This window comes from Accipiter gentilis, chromosome 30 (assembly GCF_929443795.1).
Source record: "Accipiter gentilis chromosome 30, bAccGen1.1, whole genome shotgun sequence".
NCBI lineage: Eukaryota > Metazoa > Chordata > Aves > Accipitriformes > Accipitridae > Astur > Astur gentilis.
Window position 1 is genome coordinate 14,088,603 of NC_064909.1, and position 22,802 is coordinate 14,111,404.

Here is a 22,802-nt window from a genome sequence, read left to right on the forward strand (position 1 = left end):
TGCATTGTAGAGCAATAATATTGCCTGTGCTCCCACAGGGTACCTGGATTCTAGAAATCTGTCCGCCTCGACCACAGAATCTGGTTTGTACAAATTTGTGGTGGAACTTGTTTCTTTAAATCACTTTTGGCAACTGACTTTGCCATGGAGTGTTTTGATATGTGTAAAGTCCATTTTTCCAAGGAAGAATTTACAAGTTTTTTTTCAGAATAGCTCTGCCACGTGAGGGTGAGTAAATAATAAACTGGCTCAGATTAAAGGTTCATGTAATCCAGTATCCTGGTTCAACTGTGATGAATAATGAGTGTCAAGGGAATAGTACAAAGCAGAACAGTTGCTTGTAGCATCTAAACATTCAACCTCAGTATCATACCTTAACAGGACGTTTCTTTGTGGGGGTAACAGAAGTGTCCCTTTTTCTTTTTTTTTTTTAATCCTGTGTTCTTCCAATATATAACCAGCTTTTCAGTTTGTAACTATTCTATATTATTAATTGATAGTTAACTTTCTTGACTAACTTGACAATAAACTGTTATATAGCACCACTTCTTTAACAGTGTCATCTTCTCTGACTGTCCTTTATTATTTGTACCTCGTATGAGTGTCTCATTGATCCTTGGTGTTCCCCAAGAGTGGTGTCACTTCCTACAACATTTTTGATCTTTTCTTAGGTCAGTACCCTAATTTCACTATCTAGCTTACCCCACTTTATTTCTTAAAGTTCTCACATTTGCTTAGAAGCACACTGACATTTGGCTTGTTATTTTTATCTTCCTGTGTCCTACATGAGTGAGAGTCTTTGCTTATTCCTATGTAAACTTAGCCACATTATCTTGTTAAAGGATATTAGTTACTTCAGTCGGTACTTTAGTGCAGGAGAGATGGGAGAACTGCTTTGTACCTGTAGACACGTAGAAAATGTTAGATTCCTCATGTACAGTGCAACTACTCTCGTAGCTGAATACATCTGTTTCCAAGATTGGGGTTGAAGACTGAAGGAAATTTTGTCTGCAATATCTAAATTGAACTAAGTGAAGTATTTCTCTTTTATGTCACACATTGGGGAAAGTTGGGTATGTTAATAGGTGGGTGCATTATTACTATGAAATACTTGAAATTGTAGGGGATGCTGGATGGTTGCAGTGGTAAACTCGAGTATACGTATCGACTGCGAGCTACTTGTTATTGCACAATAAAAGCAATGACTTAGGCAAGAAATATGCGATCTTGTTTCTTTTCACATCTCCCTTTCTTGCCCTTGTCTTTATGACCACAGACAGTGTTACCTTTTATCTTGGTCTTTTAATAAAGATAAGCTTGATAACCTCATACTGACAGGAATTACCAAACAGCTCTGTCTTCAGAAGCAGTTGGACCTAAAGATCACACTGGGCTTTAAGCCACAAGAAATGTTAATGTCAAGGGAAAAATGACTTGTCTTTCATTCATACAGTCATCATAAAACGTGAGTTGAATAAATTTACTTCCGTATTGTAAATTGTGATAAAATTCACCTCTAAATTTTATGAGTTAGGCTTTCTCAGAGCTTTTTATCAGCCAATATCAGCAATGGCAAATAGGTATCGCCTCATTTTATAGGATGTGAAATACAAAAATGTCAACAAAATTGCAGGGGGGCTGTCAGCAATGGTATGTACTACAGTCACGATACTGCGCTGGGCCTGGAGAGTATGTTTGGGCACTGGGTGAATGAATTCTTGCATTTCTCTAGCGTGTGGATGTTTGCTTAATGTTGGGATGGACCGGTCTGTAAGAAGTGGCTGGATGTCCAAGGTACATTTGGCAAAGAGGTACCGAAGTTGTTCATTGCAGCACTAAGGAATATACCTGTTTCTGCCTTGATGCTTTTTCATAATGTGATTAAAATATTAAACTGCTCTAGATGGGGGCTGAAAAGGAAACGCTTACATGGTTTTCAGAGATTATGTGACAGTAACTAAGCTTGGATCTCAGGCCCTGTACGATGGAGCTGTGGAAATGAGAGTATGCAGAGCAAAAATCAATAATCATGAGGATATAAGAACACAAGCAGTGCCTCTAATGCAATTAGCAGTGGTGATTGCTAATTCTTGTGATACATCATTTAAAAGGGCCTTTTAAAAAACCCCTCAGCTGTCCAGAGTTGTCCTTTGGTGTGCACAAAAAAAGCAGACTCCTTCACCTTGACCATCAGTTCTGCCAAGTGCCCATTTTGGGAGCAACTTCAGAATTTGCCCTTTGGAAAGGGGGGGCAAAAAATTTGCCCATTTGATAAACCAGCAAGAAGACTCTCTTGTGTTACCTGTCCCTTCTTGGCTGCATCTCTTATTCTCTTCATCCAGTTAGGGGCTGTGCTGAACAAATAACATGGGCCTGAAAAAGAGGAGGGAGAAGAAGTTTTGTTCGTTTTTCTCCTGTACGTGACCATTGTGACTTCTGTTATTCTGCCATTTTAGATCTCTAAAGCAATGTATGTGTAATGGCTGTGAAAAAGAGGGAATCGTTAAGCGCAGGCAGGCTTTTAAGTAGCACATCTTGTGGTTTGCAAACATTCATAGTTAAAATGTAGCAGCAAGTGCAAGCTGAAGCTACCCAAGGGCAAGAACAGGCCGGTTGGGGAGCCCGCGTTTTCAGCAGTTGGGTGTGCATCCCTTCATTTGCCTACGCTTCCCTCAGTGGGACTACGGGTGAGTGAGCCAGACCCCAGCGCTATCTCTGCAAGTTGTTGCAGGTTCAACCGCAGGTTTAACCTCAAACTTTCGGGACGTCGCCGGGGGAGATGACATGCTTGCTCCTCTCGAGCGGAGATGTGAACTTCTTGGTGGGGCAGGAGGGAGAGCAGCGAGGTGCACGTTTGGATCCGCTGCATCCTTACCCTTGGGTGGGGGGTGCGGGGGGGGGGCAGTTACACCTTTTCCGCACCGTGCTCAGACCGCTGTGGGCTATTCTCGTTGCTTCAGCGATCCCCTGCTAGAGAAAACCGCCATTAATAAGCACAAACAAGGGGCAGGACCTTCCCTCTCACCCCTCCAGGGCGGGGTGAGCCCCCTGCTAGGAGGGAGCCTGAAAACGAGCCGGACTCTTGCCCGGCACCGCGGTGTGTGTGTGTGTGTGGGGGGGGGGGGTTCCGTCTCCGCGGAGGCGGGACCGGGATGCCGCCGGGAGGGAGGATCCGGGCGCTGCCCTCCTCCTCCTCCTCCCGCCGTGGCGGCGGGGCCGGGCCGGGCCGGTCCCTCCTCCGCCGCCACATCGCCCTCCCGCCGGCGCTGCTGACGTGTCTGCTCCCTCCCCGCCGCCGCCGGCGCCCGCCAACATGGCCGCAGCCCCGCCGCCGGACCCCCGGCTGCTCTTCGCCCTCCTGCTGCTCCTACCCCCGCCGCCCTCCCCCCTCTGCGCCGCCGCCGGGACCGACCTGGGCCGCCGCTTCGCCGAGCGCAAGCGCTGCGCCGACCCCGAGTGCAGCAGTGAGTGGGGGCGGCGGGGACGAGGGATGGTGGGGGTGGATGGCGGGGGACCCCCGGCCGGCAGCGCCCGGAGGGGTGCGGGAGTGTTCCCTGCCCGGTGCCCGGAGCTCGGCGCGGCCGGGAGGCAGCTCCCCGCCCCCGGGGAAGTTGCTGCGGGGAGAGATGCAAACGTCGCCTGCCTCAGGGGGGGCATTTCCCAAAGCCCCCGCCCCGGCTTCGGCAGGGAAATCGGGGAGGATCGGGAAAATGGAAACGCGGCGCCGACGCGCGTCGTTCCTCTCCTGCCGGCCAAGTTTTCAGATCCCCACGGCTCCTTGGGCTGGTTGCTTGGTTTGTTGTGTTTTGTTTTGTTCCCCCCCCCCCCCCCCCCCCCCTGCAAAACCCTCTTGTAATAAACCCGCTCTCTGGGTGTTGTTTATGGGCTGAATAATTTCAGGGCTGATTCACTAGGACACAGATGTCATCCTTCAGCCCGTCTAATGTAATAATTGGCTTCATAGCGTACTTCTGAAATGTAATCCTCGAGTACTTTGTCAAACACTTGTCTTGATCGGTGAGCTTGCGTTTTTTAAAAAATTATCTCTTATTTTAGCTATACTTCCAGTTAAGTTCTTATCTCTTGGCCCGGTCTGGAAAGTAGGAAACTGGTGCGTGCAGGGAGGTCTTGTTTTCTGCCAGTTAGCAAAGACCCCTTTCATGAAACTGTTTTATTATTATTGTTTTTAAAGTAATACTCTTCTTTTTGTTTTCTTTGGACAGTGTTAATGTGCCGAGGGAAGGCAATGCAGGATTTTAAAGGTCCAGATTGTCGCTTTGTAAATTTTAAGAAGGGAGAAGCGGTGTATGTATATTACAAACTAATAGGAAAATCAACCGAGCTTTGGGCTGGAAGTGTAAGTACTGTAAAACATTTGTTCTGTTTGCTCTTCTTGGTGATTTCTGTTGGTAATCTTTTTTCCTTCCTTTTGCTTTGTAGAACACTTAAGGTTTTGAGCATAGTTAAATAACATAACGAATGCCATTTTGTCTTGAGACCAGTGTGAAATGGGGTGCGGTTTGATCAAACCTAAGGCATTAAGTGCTGTGAAAAATGGGCAATGCTAATGTGTGCTAAAAACTGTTAGAAAACTGCTTTTGTGTGGAAAACCTCTCATTGCAGCACTGTATGTGGTGGCCCAGGAGTCTGCCTGGAAGCTGAGCCTCCCTCCCTGTCTAGGGAGGCTTAAGCCTGCGCTTGTGTTTACCCCTGATGTGGTCTCATCCTGTGCTCTTTGTAATCCTGCTAAAAATCGTTCCATGTCCATGTTTTAATCACGTTTCTCTTCCTAATATTCAGCTGCCGTCTTCCACTTTTTTATCTAAGCTGCATGCAGAATTGGAGGGAAAATAGTAAAACTAAAGAGAATTAACTTCGACTTTTAAAAGGTCTGTCTCTCTTTCAGCTTCAGTAACACATTGTAGCAGCTTGCAGAGTAGTGGCCTTGTCTGAGTTGTCTTCTTCTTTAGGCAATCCAGACAGGGTTAATGGAAAAGGAGTGTCCCCGTACTTGCAGTTATTTCATAGAGAGCTCCTCTCAGCTTTCATGATAAACACCTTATTTGCCTGACAGAAGCAGAGCACAGATACCCTGGAGGAAAAGCAATTTTTGTGGACTTCCCTTAAAAATGCTGGCAGTCTGGAGGTTGCTTAGACCTCGTCCCTGTTGACCGCTTCCCCTATGTACTGTTTTGTGTCCAAATCATTTACTTCAACCTCCTTTCTTACTCTGGTCTTCTACAAGGGATAGACAATTGCTTGTGACAGTGGTCTAGGCTGCTCAAAGCTGCACCTGGGTGTTGACTGTGGGACTAGTGGTTTACTGAAAATCAGGATGTATCACTTTCTCTAACCTGTTCAGGCGGGGTGTGGACAGCCAAGCTCTCAGCAGGAGCTGAATCCAATTAGAATGATACAGAAGAGAGCAGAAAACTGCAGCACGTGGTTAAAGAAGAGTTTATAATTGTATCATGCTGGTAATTCCCTTCTGACGCGTACTGTACTATAAATAATCTGATTAATTAGCTGGTACAGGTTTCCAGGGCTGCCAGTTCTCAAGACGCAGAGTAGCAGCGTGGGGCCAATTTTCCATCTTCTGACAAGGTGTAATGCAGGCTGCAAGATCAGACAGCAGGTTTAAGGTAATTGCTGAGTTAATATTCAGTTCAACTATTCACTGATAGGAAGCTCGTGCAACAGTTAGGTGTGTCTCCAAGTTAAAAGGATGTTTGCTTTAAGTTTAACAAGTAAAAGCTGAAGTTTGCAGATCTAAAAGAATTGCAGAGCTCCATTTTATTTGTTGTCACTTTTTAATTGTGTTGTGCTATCTTCTGTGTTCCTTTTAGGGCAGTGATGACAGACTAAATTCTTTTTAGTTGGTGGCTATAACCCTTATTTCATTTTTCCCTGGTTTGATTGACTGCTTCTGCATTAACTGTAATACTGCAACAACCAGCGTGCAAACGCTGCAGCGGGGTCAGAAGTGCCTACCCCTACCCTTGCGTGTTGAGTAGGGCCCTGGCGCATCTGACCCTGTCCCTGACTTACAGGTAGCTCTGGGGTCTCTCTCATGCAGTGTGACTGATTTCCCATGCCAGATTTGGCGGGACAACTTGATTTATGTAGACCAGCCGTGCCTGCTGTGTGCAGTCTTGGAGCTAGGGGAAGGCTGTTGCTTGCTAATTAAAAACAGGCTACCTAGTGATGTCTGTGATCAAACAAATTCCAATGGAAGGCATGTTACCTTCTGCCACAGTCTTTTTGGGATCTCGTCACGTGACTTTATGTGTGCTCGTGTGTATCATTTGATCCTATGCATCTACTCTACTGCCTTTTTCCATTCCCTAAAGTTTTGGGGGAAACTATTGGGCATAATGGAAACTATGAAATCAAGGGATAACTGGTATTCTGGTCTTCAGATCAGGGGGGCAGAGGTTAGGGGAGCGTGTGTATGAGAAGCTTCAACTACTGCAACCTGGGGCTTATTTCAAACAAGTTGTAAATACAGACTCTAATCCTGAAATCAGTTTTGAGGAGCCATGAGAAATACAATAGTATTTCTGACCTAAAGGGAGATGATCTGATAAGAGAGAAGCCTTTCACCAAGGCTGAAAAATCTATAGCAGTTGGGTCTGGGCTTTATTTGCCTTTGCTTTTCTAATTTACTCTGCCCTTTTCAAGCCATTGTTGATTTTTTTTTTTTTTCCCCTGTGCCAGCAAGCATGCTGTATTTTAACAAAATAGATCCTTTATTTTATGATCCCAGTCTTGTATACTTTACTGCTTGCAGAACTCCCATTGAGCTCAGTGAGTATTTTGCATATGAAAAAATTCTGGGACCCAGCTATTATATACATTATATAGAATGCAGTTTTTAGCAGAGCTATCTGAACCTCATTAATAAAGCAAAGACAAATGCTTGGACAGTATTCTATGACCATTATTTGATAGTGAATTTATGTTCTGAATTTCATTAATAAGTCAGTTCCAGGAAAATACTTGATTTTGTTTTCCCAAAGCCAAAGGGTGGAGCACACCTGTTACTCTCATTGTCCAGTGCACTGTGTCCAGCTTTAAAACTAGTCTCCTCTTCAGCATTCACCTCACATCGTTTACACCGTCGGGTTGTGTTTATGTAGACTTTTATCCTATGCGTTTCTGCTGTACTCTGCCCTCATCTTTAGCAGGGTCCAGAATTCCAAAACTACTTTGGATAATTCCAGGTAAAAACTGCTGCTTTTTAACAAAACTTTTCAACAAAGACACTTTAAATTCTTGCTGCAGAAGGTTGTTATTTTATGTTATGGCAAAGGGCTGAACTTTATTCCTTTGATTCAAGGTTGAGAGAACTATTTCTGGCCTCACATTACAAGAAATGGACTTGGCTGCAGATCGTGGCTTTTTTTGGGTGGTGGTTTGTTTGTTTTTTTGTTTTCAAATCTTATAGGGTAATAAAAAGGAAGACAGGAGAGGTAAACTTAAGGTAAGACAGGAAGACAGAGTATGTCTGGAGGACCCAGAGGATCATGGAATTTTTTCCTATTGTTTCTGTGTTTTCTTAACAGTGCCAGCGTTCAGTAAGGGCAGACAAAACCAACTCTTCTTTGACCAATGTTCTGCAGTTTTAGGTACCTGTGATGCCTGTGCTTTAGGGTTGTGGGCTTTAAGATTAAAAACATTTGAACATCTTCTTTCCCAGCTGCCTGTTTTTTTGTCACTGAGGTAGGTGGTGTGAGGGTCTGGCTTCTTGGTCAGTAGTGGTTGGTGAATCTGCCACAGCTGGCTGTCACACGTGGGCACTGGTGGGGACAGGTGCTGTACACACAGCTATGTGTTTTATCCACCCACGGTATTTTAGCTGAGAAGGGAGTGGAAATGAAGGATGCGCTTTTTTCTCCCTTATTTACTTGGCATTCATAATGCCTTTCCTCTCTCATGTCTGTAGAGAATGAAGAATGTTTCCTTTATTTGCACAATGAGGCATTTTTTCCCTTACAAGAGAGTACTTGTAGAGAGAGGAGCAGATGAAATTTTGGGCATGCAGATCCCATATGGCTCATAAACCACATAAGTGGCAAACTGGGTCACTGCAGAGGACTTGTATGGTCAGCAGCTTGGATTACACTAAACGAATTTCAAATTGTGATGCCTAATTATAATGGTAGTCACGGAGATTAGTCTGTAAGGAGGCTACTTTGAAGCTTTGGCTTTTGTTTTCAGAAAGATAATTTAAAACTGGAATAGAAGTTTGTAGAGAGAAAGAGGCCAATTTAGAATAAAACTGTAGTATACCACACAAGAGCAAGCTTTTGATTTGATTTGTCTAGTTTAATTTCCCATTCCAAGTAATTCCCAGTAATAAACCTGCATACATTATTTCTTTTCTATAAGGGAGTATCTCTATGTGTTTAAAAAAGGTAGGGAGGTAATAGATTTTTTTGTTGTTGTTGTTAATTTATGTGTAACTAACTTCAGAGATATTGGCTATGGAAAGTAAGACTTGAATGAGAAATAGTTAAAAAAGGAAGCCCTATAATGTATCAGTGCGTACTTTGCTTGCATAACAACAACAAAAAAAAAACCAAACCCAATTAATACATATTATTTACTGGATACAATTTTCTTTTTTTTTTTTTTTTTTTTTTATGCCATTGTAAATCCAGAAAACTTGAGCCCAGCTTAACCTATTTCAGTGATATCAGTGTAACAATACATATATCTATATAACCCTAATTGTTTTGACATAACTGGTTGCCTTTTTAATTTTATCTTTAACCGAGTGTTCTTCCTAAACAAACTTCTTAAGAAAATGGGCAGTTGTCGTCTTCCTCCTACAAAAAAACATTGAGAAAATGACCAAGACTTTTTTTTTTTCCTCCAGATATTTTGGTCATCTAGGAACTCTGTACCTTTCTAGGAGGTGTGTCCACCAGGCTCTAATTGCCTGGATTATCTAATCTACGTAGTGATAGCACGCTATTAATATTGGCTTCTTGACAGCTGTTGTCAGAACTCTCAAGTGAGAGCGTTACTGTGTAGATCTTATCCGGTGACTGATAAGAGATTCTTGTCTTCTAGTGTTTGCCTTGGCTTAGCACATTGACTTGCTTGGAAATAGCCATCTGCAACTGATTTTTGCTTGTATTAGTCACTGAAGAGCAACAATGCATTTGCAGAGGGGTATACTTTCCACATGAGTTTTAAAATAGATTATTACCTCAGGTACAATTTTGCACTTTCCTAAAATATGCTTTAAGAATTTATTTTTTCATTCCTTAAGGTACAAAGTGAGCATATTTCAGGCTACAATACTGTGCATGGATGTAAATCTTATTAGTCAAAGATCCTCTTCTGCTTACTACTTGAGAAAATACTTGAGGTGTATGTGGTGCTAGTGAGAGCACACAATAGCAATTAAAGCATGTGAGCCAGAATGCTTGGGCTTCACTTCCAGTCCTCCTAATAATTTGTTGTAAGTCAGGATTTAAAACATAAACAGTAAAACTTACCAACTTCACAAGGATGTTGTGAAATGTAAGTATAAAACATCATGGAAAACTCTTGCATAAACAAGGTATTGCCAATCTTTTTCTTTTATTCACTGTGTTAAACTTCATTTAGAAATACTTGAGAGTGAGTTTGATGTGTTTGTTACTAGTGTCTGTAATGAGAGTTTTAAGTCACACAATTTTGAAAGCTGCTTTACTGCTTTTTGTTTGCTTGTGTTTGTTTTCTGGCAGGTTGGAAGTGATTTTGGATATTTTCCAAAGGATTTACTTGAAATAAATCATAATTATTCCAATGAGGAGCTAGAATTACCAACAGATGTAAGTCTTATTTGTTATTTTTTAATTGGGCTTCTCTAATGGTTCTTACCTTGGCATTCAATAAAATCCCTGAGAAGGAGAATGGGAATATCGGTGATCCGTAGTTACCTTTTGTTAGTAGGCAGCTACATATGTGCAGAGATGCACATGTGTGTTGCAGGGTGGAACGTTTGTGCAGCTATGTATGTTGATGGGTGTGTAAGCATCAGCCCAAAATGTGGGCATTGATCTTTCTTTTCTGGAATACTCTGGTTTTCTTCTAACAAAATCTGTTTGGACTGAGCTCTAGAAATGCTGCTAGCTGGCTCGCACATAGGCTGTTTGGTATGTATTCAGAATTGTTTCTTTTCCTAAACTTTCAAAGTTTAAAGTACTATCAGAAAAAAACAAAACCTGATACACTTAGCCCTTTGATTCTAGAGTTGGTCCTTCAACCCTTACACACATAAATGTCTTTCACGCACTAATAGCTAGTTGTGTGAGTAAGGCCTGTTTGTGGATGCAGCTTCAGACCCTGATGAAGTCATGTTCAGTGGCTTGCACTGCTATTTAATTTATTTTTCAGAAATTGTGTGACAGGCAGCTCTTGCTTGGAGGACTTGGTCATTTGAGGAGATACCTGCGAAAAGGGATTGTGACAAACAAGCTTAGTGACATTCGTTTTCTTCTCCTCACTGGCATTCAGCAATAGACTTGTTCTTAATGCAGGATATGTGATGAGTAAAGTATAATACTGTCAACTCCATCGCTGACTTCCAGTTTGTTCCTCACCAGGAGGTCTTTGACAGGGCTAAGACATAAGCTTTTTACTTAGGTTTTTAAGAGTCCTTGGGCAAAACTTCTACTGATTTCAAAGAGAGTTTTGGTTAAGGACTCAATGGGTTAATTCTGCATGATTAATGTAATTTACTGTGCTGCTGTGTCTCTCTCTAACCAACCAAGTGGATTTGGTCTCATCACTGTAATAAAGAAAATAATATTTGTGACTACATACTGTTTTTCATTTCAGGAAACGGACTTTGTTTGTTTTGATGGTGGAAGGGATGATTTTGATAATTATAATGTGGATGACCTTTTGAAGTCATTGCAAGAGACGATAGCAAATGAAGAGGAAACTGAATCAAGTGATCCAGGGACAAAACCAGCTGAAGGAATCGGAAGAGATGAGGAGATTGAACAGGTTGATACATTAAAGTCTCTTGATGCTTTGGAGACGGACAATCTTGAGCTAAGCACGGAAGAAGACAAGGAAGCCTTTGCCATGACAGAGGAAGTAGACAGTTCTTTTACAGAAGGAGCTGAAAATACTGGGGAAGACTCCAGTGTCAACAGTGACGAAGAAAAATCTCAGGGAGATCAAATTGCACATGACCACTTGAAAGGAATGCTACATGGGAAACTAAAAGGGCTAGAAAGTGAAAATACCAAAAACACTAGTATTCCTCAGGGTGAAACCAGTCAACTTGACAAAGAGAATGAAGAAGACAATGCCTATATGCTTTTAAACAGAGAGCTCTCTGTGAACTTGAAAACAAAACTTGACTCAACTGCTGATGCTGTTGTATCAGATGATGAAGTGACTCGCCTTGTTACATCACTGGAAGATGATTTTAATGAAGATTTGAGCATTAATGCTTATGATGCAGAGGAGGAGCCAGACTTTGCAGATCAGTCTGAGGAAATCCCTTTGCTGTCTTTTGTGGCAGAGGAAGAAATTGCGTCCCCAATGGATTTAGATGATGATGAACATGATGGCATCGAGTCACAAAATCACAAACCTGATGAAGATACAAAGGGTGCTACAGAGCTAAATAACCAAAGAGACAATGAGGAAGAACCTGATTCAGATGCATTCATTCTTAAAGATGCCTTCAGTAAGAGCAAGAAGTTGGGTGACAGTATAAGTGTGGACAGGTACAAATCTAAACAAACAAAAGAGAAACAAGATGAAGTGGTGCTAATTAGTAAAAGACAAGCACCAGCAACAACTCAACCTGAGGATCTCTCCAAGGAACTCCTTAGAAAGGAACCTGTAGGTACAGGTGATCTGGGTTCAAAAGAAAAAACAAGCGAAACTGAACAGTTTGAAGAGCAGCTCATGGTTGATAGAACTAGGTCACGTACCGAAGAGCTGAAGAGTACAGCTGTGCCTGATCCTCATGTTTTGCCTAGTCCAGGAGATGATCTGGAGTCCAAATCATTTGTTAAAAGCAAGCAAGATGCTTTAAAACCATCTGTTGGTGATATCCACAAAAGTCCAGAAAGAGTGCCACTTGCTCAAATAGAGAAAGATGAGAAAAAGTTTGAGGATGACACCTTGGAAGAGGTCTTGGAAAGTGATTTAAAGCACAAAAAGTTATGGGAGAAAACAAAGGAGAAAGGAAGAGCTGAGAACAAGCCTTCTGTTGATGTTCCAGCCAAACTAGTGGAAGAGGTAAAAAAAGCATCTCAAAGTGACTTAGAAGATACTGACCTCTTGAAAGAGAAACTGGAGCATGGAATGCCTGCTGTGGAGAATGAACTTCTAAGTCACGAAGAATATTTGAAACAAACAGGGGAGATGGATCATGAAGATCAGAAAAACACCTCTCTCCACAAAGAACCTGAAATAAAAAGGAGATACATGAAAGAAACCCCTGCAGGGGAAGGAGTCCCAAGTCATAGAAGAGCTGTCGAGCAACCTATGCCATGGGAAAATGAGACTGAGTATTCAGAGGCAGATATGAAAGAAGAGCTTTCAAGAAATCTTGGCAAGATGACAGTATTTGAAGAAAGCATTGAGAAAGGTTCCCCTGAAGAAAAATCAAAAAGCACTACACGGAATACTAATACAGAGAATCTTACTCAGCAAGGAACTGCTCGTACTGAGGATGCAGATTCAGACAGAAATCTTGGCACAAATTTAGCTGAAGAGAGAATACTAAGACCAGAATTGCAATCTGAAGAGCCAGATGCTGAAGACGACCGTGACCTGAAACAAGTAGAGGAAGAGCTACTGGAAGATGAGAATGCTGCCAGTGCAAAGCTGTCAAAAGCAAGGGCTGCAAATGTACAGGGTGGTACACTAAATGCCAAAAGTACAAACCCTGAATTAGAAGTACTAAGTGAAGCTGTTTCGGGAACCGCAAATCCTACTTACGAAACAGGAGAGGAAACAAACTCATTTTCTAAGGAAGCTAAAAAAGCAATTGGCATGCAAGATGCAAGCGAGACTGGGAACAAAGAGGTTGACGTACCGGTGAGCGAAGATGTTAAATTGGATGAGATGGAACATATCATGGAAGATCATGAGGAGTCTTCTGAAGCTGAGGAACCATCAGCTGTGGAAGAACATAGTTTCCAATCTCCTGACACAGAAGACAACAATGACTTTTACCAAAGGAAAGATCATCTCCTAGGGGGCATTTCACAGAGAGACTCAAAAGAGGTGCAAAACTTAGAGCATACAATAAATGACCACCAGCAATCTGTGCATTTCCCCAGCCCTCCGGACAGCTCAGCAGCCACAAATGATACTGTAACAGACTTCAGTGAGTCTGTGAAGCGGCTCACAATAATGAGAGATTTTCTTGATGAAAAGCGTGTAATACGTCTACAAAAGTACCTTGGGCTTCAACACGTGGTTAGGATAGAAGCCATGTTTCATGACATGAAGGTAGAGATGGAGCTTGCTCAGAAGGCAAGCCTTAACAATGAAGATATAGAAAAAGCTTTGGACCAGATACTTGAGTTTTCAGAATCGAGCATTATGGATGTTGTAGGAAAAGTTCTGGATTCCAGAGTGGCAGAAAATAAAGAGGAGGTGGTGAAAGAGATGGATTTGTATGATGAGGAGAGTGCACTGATGGATGATATTCAAGAATTAATATATTCTTTAAGGAGTAAATATTCATCTGCTAGTGAGAGTGTCCCACTTGCATCTATTCCAGAGCATGAACATGATCAGCCGCATGTTCAAGGTAGGTTGTTGAACTAGTTAATAAATAGATGAAATGGAAGCAAAACCCTATCTCAGACAACACTGTGTAACCCAGAGAAGCTTTAAGAAGAGGGTGAAGGAGCAGAATTGAAAGAGGCCCTGTGGAATCTGCTGGGATTTTGCTTATTTTTAATGCTTATTTTTGGCATTGTGATGGGTGGCCCAGGGACAAATCCTGATAGAAAATGTTGAGCTCGGCATGTCCGTTCTTATGGGCCAGGTTCTGTGTAAGATAAGTGGGATCCATGCATAGGTGTGGTTAGAAGGAGCCACTCAGGTCATGCCTATACCTCCTCCTCAAGAAATAGGGATTCACATATAATAATGTGCTGAATTTCCTGGAGGGTTTAGAGCCCTCTTTTTTTCTGAACTAGCAAGCACCTAATTATAAGTGATCCAGTGATTAATGCAAAGTTCAGGCACTAAATCTATGCACCTAAAATCTCAGGTGCCTCTATTATCATATTTTTGCCCACATTCATAAAAGAGTGTATAAGTAGAAATACTGAACAAACAAATCTTTTGACGGGGGAAGAACCAATGGTAGAGTCTGCTGCAAACTTGCTGTTTTTTCTAATCAATGTGCGAGGTGGTAAGATATGCTCTTAGCAAGGCTCCTTTTACAGTAGTACATGTTAAGCATGTGACTTCTGATAAGGTCATGGATGATGAAAATATTTCACCTTGCAATATTTCATTGTTATAATTTCAATGTTTCATTATTATCTTGCATAAATTCCATATAAACATTTAATTAGGTGTTACTGAAAGTTGATTGAGAATATATTGGAAGAAATACACAAGCTGAAGTGTTTAAAGAGTGTCACGAAAGCTTTGTCAAATGCAGTATTTCACTGGAGACAGCTGTGGGTAAGAAATACACATTAGCTCAGTGCTTAAATCATGTCTCCCTGTCTGTCACAGATGGTGCAAAAGAGGCTGAATATGACAGAGTTTCCATCAGAAACCCAAATGCCATTGATGAAAGAAATCAGGAATTTCAGCCACTTGAAGATAAGAGGCCAGAACAGCCTACTGAGGAGGAGGAGAAGAGGGTGGTTGATGTTCCACCTGAGCATGAAGAGGCCAACTTCTTGGATAATAGAGAAGCCGAAGAAGGGTATGATAGTGAAAGAGGATCGCTGCTGGAAGATACTTCCTTTGGGTCAATTGATTCAGGACAGAGTGCAAGGGAAGATATTGCTGCAGGTAACCATCTGGAATTGGGTTATTTTGTTCCTTTGCTATTAAAGAGTGGCATGGTTGAATGGCTTTTAGGCAAATACCAAGGTTTTTCGTTAATACTTTCATTGTGTGTTGCTGTAATCCTGATGGCTTTCACTAATCCGTGACAGTCCCTCTAGTGGCAGTGTTGTATTGCTGCCACTCGTCTCAACAGAGGTTTTTCTAGTAGCTTTTTGCACTATTGAAATAAGAGAAGTTCTTCGGTAAGCGTTGTAGTCAGACCTCTGTGCTCGGGCTGGTGGACTGTATCTCGGGATGGTAGTGGCTAAAGAGCAGAAATCATTGGAAGCATACCGTCAGCCCAGGTTTCCCCTTCCTTGCAGGGGTACTGCCAGTCTAACCGTTAGGCTATCGAATCATGCACTGTCTCTTCTTGCTCTTTTTAACCTGTGACTCTGGGCTATATTACTTTCCAGGAAAGATGGAGTATAGCTTCCCTCAAGCAGTTCAATAATTTCTGGCTATGGTGTTTGTTGGAGTAGGAGAAATGTTTGAGACTGTTCCACTGAGGCCTTCTCCCTCTGGAGCAAGTGTGCTGACTCATCATTATGCCAAGGAGGGATCCTATTGCCATCATCTTCCCCAGCTCTGGTTTGGCATGAAACTACCTTTGACTCCATTCTTGGTGCTAAGCTCAGCTTCGCTGTTCTGCGTTCACCTCTGATTATGCTTAATAAATCTGTCTTTGCTGACTGTTTAGAAAAAATTCAGGCACATCTTGCTTAGCTGTTGTGCACTACTGAAGTACTGTACCATGCCCATCACCACGCACTTTTGAGCAACTTCTAAGTTCTGAGGGAAACTCCAGGTTGAATGCAAAGACACCTAATGAATTTTAAGTGGGTGATGGACTACTTATGTGGTTAAGCAGTTGGATGTTCAGTTGTACTTTAGACCATCTTCCATTCCTTCCTTAATGGTGGTTAAATGCTGTTTGCTAGGAATTCCTATGACGACTGCTAGAAGTGCTGAGAAGAAACAGGGCAGGTGCTTGTAGAACCCCTGTCACAGAAACTGTCGCACAATGTAATAACAGGCTGGGCAAGTGGATATTTGAATCTGCTAACCTGAATTCGTGGCAACAGTAGCAGTGAGAGGAGACAGGCTTCAGATCAGGGTAGAAGTGAAGGTGGTTTAAAACTTACGCCGTACTAACAGTGCTGTACACTTATTAGAAGACGTAGGTTTATTGATTAAGAATGGGAGAGTGTGTGCTGCTTTGTTGTTGTTGACGTGCTGCTGAAGTTGTATGTGTTGAGGCAGGCTTGGCAAAGTGACTTTGTTTATCTGTGTCCCTTTCTGCTGTACCTTTTCTGAAGCAGACTGTGGAATATCAGTACCCTTTCTAAGGACTTTTGCCTCTTCAGTGCCCTGGAGATCCGGGAACCGTAATTTGAAATCTCGCCTAAGATGCCGCAGAAACTGCATGGGGGGGGGGGGGGGGGGGAGAGGGGCAGAAGCGCGTTCCCCGTTGCAGCCCTCCCTTGTCAGCAGGCCCCGCTGGCGACGGCTGAGGCGGGCGCGGCCGCTCCGTGAGGTAACACCCCTCTCCCTTCTCCCTCCAGACTCCGACGAGGACGCCGGGCGGCCCGCAGGACGCGGAGCAGAGGCGGGCGCCGCCTCACGGGGAGCCCTCGGCGACGCTGCGGCCGCGGCCCGTCAGCTCCTGCGGCAGGTGAGCGGCGGCGATGGCGGCTGCGCATGCGGGCGGCGGCGGCGGCGCGCGCCGATGACGCGCGCGGGCCGGGAGGGGGGTGGGGGCTTGTCACTCAGGGCTGACGTGTTCCTGGAAGTTGGCTCGCGCCGCCATGGACCCCGCGGGCGGCGGCGCGCGCCTCTCGGAGCCCCCGGCGCGGCGGCTGCTGCAGGTGCGCGGGGGGAAGGGGAGGAGGGGGCTGTCGCGCGCACCGAGCGTCGGCGGCCGTTGAGGAGCCGTTAACGGCCGCCGGGCGGGCGGGCGGCCGTGACAAGCGGCGGAAGGGCTCCGCCGGTCCGAACCGGGGGGGGGGGACTCGGCGCCCCGAGCGAGACGGGCCGAGGCGGATGTTGCTCCGCGTCCCTGAGGGGGGTCACCCCCGCCGTACGCCGGCCCCGCCGCCTTCGTGAAGGGGCCGTTTCTCCTCGCCCCCGCCCCGCGATGTGGGGCAATCCCGCGGGAGCGAGGGCGTCCGCTGGCGTCGGCGCGGGCAGGGATCGCTGCCTGGCCTCTCGCCGCACCCCGGCCCCTGGGGGGAGAGGGTGCCTGGGGAAACACCAGCTCGCCCCTAGGCTGGGCTTTGCGGGGGGAAGCGTCTGCCCTCATTTTAATCTCACGCCGCTGTCGGTTGCGACCAGGGAGAAGGCAGCGATTTCTGCGTGGCTTGTACAGTTTATTTTCCGAGCGCCGTGTCTCTATCAGCCCTGTAAACTGTACCAGGTATTCTCACCTTTTTCAGGCGGTTGTCATACGTCTCTCTGAAGGCCAGAGAGCACCGAGACACATGACATATGACCCTGTGACCAGGGTGACAGCAGGGAAAACACCTGAGCTGCTTTTACTGGGTTGTTACAAATATCTAGGTGTAGGGCTGGGTTGGTTTGGGTTTTTTTTCTATATTTTTCCATCCTTATAGCTTTATTTGGAAACAGATCAAATAACTGCTAGTGCTGTGTAATGCAAAATGCAGGCATCGGCTTATTTTGGTGTAGCTGTTCTTTGCCAACAGATTGTTACTGTCAGGTGTCTTCCAGATACTCAGACTTTTGAACTGAAATGCAAGCATCGAGCTGCTTTGTGGTTTTCTTCATTTTCGGTTTTCAGTTTACAGAAAAAATGCAAGAAAGCTCTAGATGGTTCTCTGGTTTTATGAGAGGAATAAAAGCATGTGGCGGATTACTTCTTTTGCCTGAGTATTTAATGAAAACATATTCATAGTTGTGAATGCTGTTGGTTTTCAGCTGGTTGCTACCCTGCCAGAGGAAATTCGTCCTGGGCCTGATTTCCATGGACTTCCATGGGAGCCTATTATTATCACTGCATTAGTGGGAATTGCCACGCTTGCTATAATTTTCTGGAGAACCTGCCTTTCAGTGAGTATACTTTATGCTTGCAAGCCTGCTGATATTTCACTTACTGCGCAGTCTTTTGTATGGTTAAACGGTTTCAGCATTACCGGGGTCAAAGCAATATGTAGTCTTCTGCATTTTTACTTTTTTCCTTTAGAGCATTAATGTGAACTACGTGCTGGGCTTAATAGCTAAAGTAAGTTGTAATTTTCTTCAAGCTAAGAAGCATTTCCTTTAAGCTATTAACTGAAGATTTTTTTAGTAAGGGCCAGTTTCGAAAGCAGAATAGGGGGGTATGATGTAAATCAAGAAGGCCGAGGGAAGGGTCAGCATACCTTTGAAATGAGAAGCCTTCCATGTGCTTGAGCCTGTTGCTGACTTTCTCCAAAACAAGCAGTTAATCCTCCCCCCTTCATATTGCACAGCTGCTTATAGGTGCTGCATTTAGAAACCTAAACACCTGATTTTAATTCTCACTGGAGAGCCCCTTTTTCACTCTTATTCTCACTCTCCATTTGTCCTATTCTTTCCTACATGGATAATTTTCTGTGCAAGAAAAATACCATCACCAGCTCTCAAGTATAGCAGTGCATCTCCTTGGGAACTAAGGTGAAAATCAAATAGGACAGTTTATTTTACAGCTGTCTGGTTCAGTGATGATATGCCCTGGAAATCTGTGGAATACTTTATCTTTGCTTGACAAAAATAATAAAACTAAATATTATCTGTAACAATATTGGTAGTTTTTTCCCTGCTTAGTTTTGATATTGACTACGCTAGGTCAGTTTCAAATGCAAAATAGTGCTAATATAACAGCATAAAAAGAAAGCTTCTGAAATTATTCTTCAGTGGTGTTCATTTCGAAATGAGCAACTGTCATGTAAACATAGATTGCTTTAAAAGGATCAGAACTGGGATGCAAGTGTTTTTGTGTTTGCAAGTTCATGACTGTTGCTTGATGCAAAATGGCTTCATTTTCTTTGTTGCAGATTGGATGTGGGCAGTTACTGCTATACTTTTAGTGACTGAGTAAACAGACATTTACTAAGGCTGTAGGACAGGGCATTAACCTAGAAGCTTTTATTAGAAAACAGCTTAAGCTTGTTTGTAGTGTTATTCAACACTCTTGTTGGCAGTGATAGATGTGTTTTCCATATACTTTTGAATCTGTGTATAAGTGGTGACTTTTTTCTATAGGGAAAATAATAAAATTTTTCATTTATCACTTTTTATAGCTAATTTATTTCCCCCCCCTCCCCCCCTCTCTTCTGTAGGTAAAGAGTAGAATTTATCAAGGTAAGTTTCTCTGTGCTTTTCAGTGTACTTGATGTTTAGGCATGTAAAAGTTTTGAAGATTGTTTCAGAGGACCAAGTATTCATCTTCACTCCCTTTCAAGGAGAATGCTAAGTCTAAGGTTACAATGTAAGCTAGGCCAGTTGATGATACTTACTTGAATCTGAGGATTTCAATTTTGCTTTTGATAATGCTTTGATTAGGAGAAACAATGCAGCTCGCACCTGCAAATTAAAGGGCAAGGAAAAACTCCACCTTGTTCAACATAAATGGGATCCATTGGTTTACTGGTACGATGGTAATGGGGCAAAGTTTGTTTTGGTTTTCCGACTAGCAGTAGATCTGCTTTTGCTTGTTGCTTCTCACAAAAAGCAGTAGCTAGTTCCTCTTGCCTTTTTGGATTGAGGGGAGCCTGAAACTGACTGCTGTGCAGCTGCAGAGAGACCTTCTAAAAGTAGACCTAAATATGCAGATATTCCTGTGGCTAGCACATTGCTTTTTACGAGTGTTTCTCTAGCTTCAAGTATATAAAATTAAACTGAACTGAATAGAAAAGAAATAGAATGCAAAGTAGGGTGATTGCTGAAATTTGTAATTGAATACAAAATGAAAATATGAAAGAATTATCTTCACATGAACTCTGCTTCTTTCTTCCTCACAAACCATACTAGTCAGTCATTCCTCTCTAGTTTCATTGTAGTTATACTGCAGTTGCCTTCTATACAATCAACGCAGAGTTGATGAGCTGAAAAAATCCATTTTAGATCTGTAAGATGATTTCTACACTACAGAACAATTATTAGGGTGGGGTGGGGGGGAACATTGGTATTGGTGGTGTAGAAATTACTTAGCAGCCTGCCCTAAAAAAATGAGGAACGTAGGTCTAATCCCCCCCAACCACCCAAATATTCTTCTGTATGATACTGTATAGAAACTACTAAGGTAAGAACAAATAGATACTCCTCAAGCATGGTAAAGGTCATATTGTTATTAACATCTTTATCCAAAATAGAAGAATATTAACAGTGACAAAAAAGTTTTAAAAGATAGACTACATTTGGAGCCCCAAAGATAAAATCTATTGTCCATTCTTCATAACAGTAGTAAAATTGGGAGACCAAGCTAATACAGGGTTTTCTGCCCCCTCTAAACTGCTGAGAGCTATCTTGTACCTCAGCGGTTGGTTGTTGGCTCTCCTCTCCCTGGAGCAGGAAGAGCTGGGGACCCTCTGGCCCAGAAGCTCTCATGTGGGAGGGGAAGGAGGAGCAGCAGTTGCCATCGCACCCTCTGGGATGCAGTTGGAACAACCAGTGCTTCCTGTTTGTGCTGCAAGATTTGCTGTGAGGCAAACGAGGCTTGGGGTGTTCAAATACAGGAGTGGTTTAGGACTTGAAAAAGAATGACAATTGGCTGTTTTTCAAATTAATTTGCAATAAAATAATTTAAGTACGTTAAAGATTTTTGTTGAATCCTAAGGGCTGGTTGGCAACTTGTTTAGGTTGATAAACAAATGCATGCCTAAAGAACTGTTGCTTAGTCCCAGCCCTTTTGAGGTCTGTTAGAAAGCGATACAGTTCCTTGAGGCTTACTGATGCTGTCTGCTAGCTGACAGTCTCTTTTCTGTTCCCAGTAGGTCCTTCAGAGCTTTCATCCTGTTATCTTTGGTGGCCAAATATTCAGTTTCAATATAGCAGAAAGAGGTGGTTGTTAGGGAAGGTGTTGCATCTCCCTGAGTGTCGCAGCAGCAGTCTGAGACTGCTCTGACATCCTCGCTGCCAGTTTTTCCCTTGAACATAACTCACCTGTGTAGCCAGCACCTTACTCTGCTCTACTGTGCGTTCTGTGACCAGCTTCTGTGAAGTGGATGCAAGAGCTATATGCTTTGTGTCAGTCTTCAATGCTTTACTGTCTTGTTTTCAATCCTAACTTTAAATGAAAGCTGGACATGCTTAGACTCCTGTAGAAAGGTCTGACTGCTGGGGAACTGACACTATCCTGATTTATGCTTTAGTCCTTACTTGAAAATGTTCCCTAAAGTGGTAGTAACGATAGCTCTGATTTCCCCCCCCCCCCCCCCCCCCCCCCCCGGATATGAAGTACAGTTACTGTAAGCTTTCTTTTTTTTCCTAGTGACTGAAAAGCAACTTGCTGAAAAGATTAAAAACCTTCTGCAAGAAAAAACAGAAATTTTAGAAAAGATGTCAGAATACGATCAAAAGGTATAGTTTTAGGTTCTCGTCCGTTGCTTCCTAATTTTCTGTTATTGGTTTAATGAGACAGTTAATGCAACAGCTAATATATTTTTATTTTCTATTCTTACTGAATATTATGTTGACAATTTCCTCAGTTCTGTTTGGTTGTTTCTGTTCTTAGATAAAAGAAGCAAAAGAATCTGTGAAAGTGGCCCAAGAACAGAAAGACATTCTCTCCGATGAAACTGCAGGGCTTAAGGTAAGAAACGGTTAACTTTCTCTGTACAGAAAGCAAAAACATTAATAAAATAGCTTGCTTTAGTTGGTCTTTTACTTCTTTTTTTTTAAGGACACTGTCAAAGGACTGGAAGAAGCAAATCGTCAGCTAGATGACAAAGTAAAAAATCTGCACACAATGCTTGAAACAGAGAGAAAAAAGAATGAGAAGAAACAGAACAAGGTTAAGAGCGATCACACTCATGGCTGATATTGTCCTTAACTTAATGTGCCCTAAAAGCTGGTCACAACCTCATGGGTAATCAAATAGAGGTAGAGCAAACAAGATGAACCACATCTTGTTTGATGTGAGAACTGAAATGAAGTTTCAGGTTCATCCCAAGCTCAAGGGGGAGAATCTGTTGATTGTATTACTATTTTTACCTTTTTTTAATTTATTTTTTTTCTTTTGTAAGATCTTGATGGACTTGTGGTTATGTGCTTTCACACACAAACCAATGTATTCAAGTCGTGGGCTAGTCTAATACTTCCTAGCCAGAGCCAGGAAGTTCCTTTACAATACGAGCTGAAAGTTTCAGGTTGGTAAGGGATGTTTTCTTGTACATAGAGGAAGCATCTAGTTCTATAGTAAGTGTGAAGGTCTCTAAGCTGCCCCTCATTCTTGTTGTCCAGAGGTATTTGTTTTCTTTTTTCTTTCTTTTTTTTCTTCTTTTTTTTCTTCTTCCTGAAGCCTGATTTTTCTGTAGTAATGGTAAGCTCCAACAAGTTCTTTGGTCTTGCTTTGATCAAAGGTTGTTGCTAATGACAGCAGCACGTGTTACTTTCATTCTAGACTGTGCAGGTGTACAGGGAACTTTCACAGCCACAAACAGGCAGTCACAGGGGGAAGTTGATTTTAATGTGCTGTATGTTACCATTTCTTACCTTGCTGATAATGCAGTGCTATGTTGCTGCTAGTTTAATGGCTGCTTTAAATGGAAATT

General features: G+C 43.0%; 1 protein-coding gene across 2 annotated transcripts in view; it reads left to right on the forward strand.

Moving 5' to 3' along the window:
• Positions 1 to 3,270: 3,270 nt before the first annotated feature.
• The window catches only part of MIA3 (MIA SH3 domain ER export factor 3), a 28,328-nt gene continuing 8,796 nt past the window's right edge, over positions 3,271 to 22,802 (forward strand). Inside the window, exons 1-11 of one of the 2 annotated variants that reach the window (XM_049833950.1) lie at positions 3,271 to 3,464; positions 4,224 to 4,357; positions 9,741 to 9,827; positions 10,837 to 13,786; positions 14,731 to 15,015; positions 16,617 to 16,726; positions 17,989 to 18,120; positions 19,371 to 19,392; positions 21,521 to 21,609; positions 21,764 to 21,841; positions 21,932 to 22,042. In XM_049833950.1, the coding sequence (XP_049689907.1) occupies positions 3,314 to 3,464; positions 4,224 to 4,357; positions 9,741 to 9,827; positions 10,837 to 13,786; positions 14,731 to 15,015; positions 16,617 to 16,726; positions 17,989 to 18,120; positions 19,371 to 19,392; positions 21,521 to 21,609; positions 21,764 to 21,841; positions 21,932 to 22,042 (4,149 nt within the window). In that variant the 5' untranslated portion in view covers positions 3,271 to 3,313. The remainder of the gene's footprint in view (positions 3,465 to 4,223; positions 4,358 to 9,740; positions 9,828 to 10,836; positions 13,787 to 14,730; positions 15,016 to 16,616; positions 16,727 to 17,988; positions 18,121 to 19,370; positions 19,393 to 21,520; positions 21,610 to 21,763; positions 21,842 to 21,931; positions 22,043 to 22,802) is intronic. The other variant, XM_049833951.1, reaches the window with a different exon arrangement.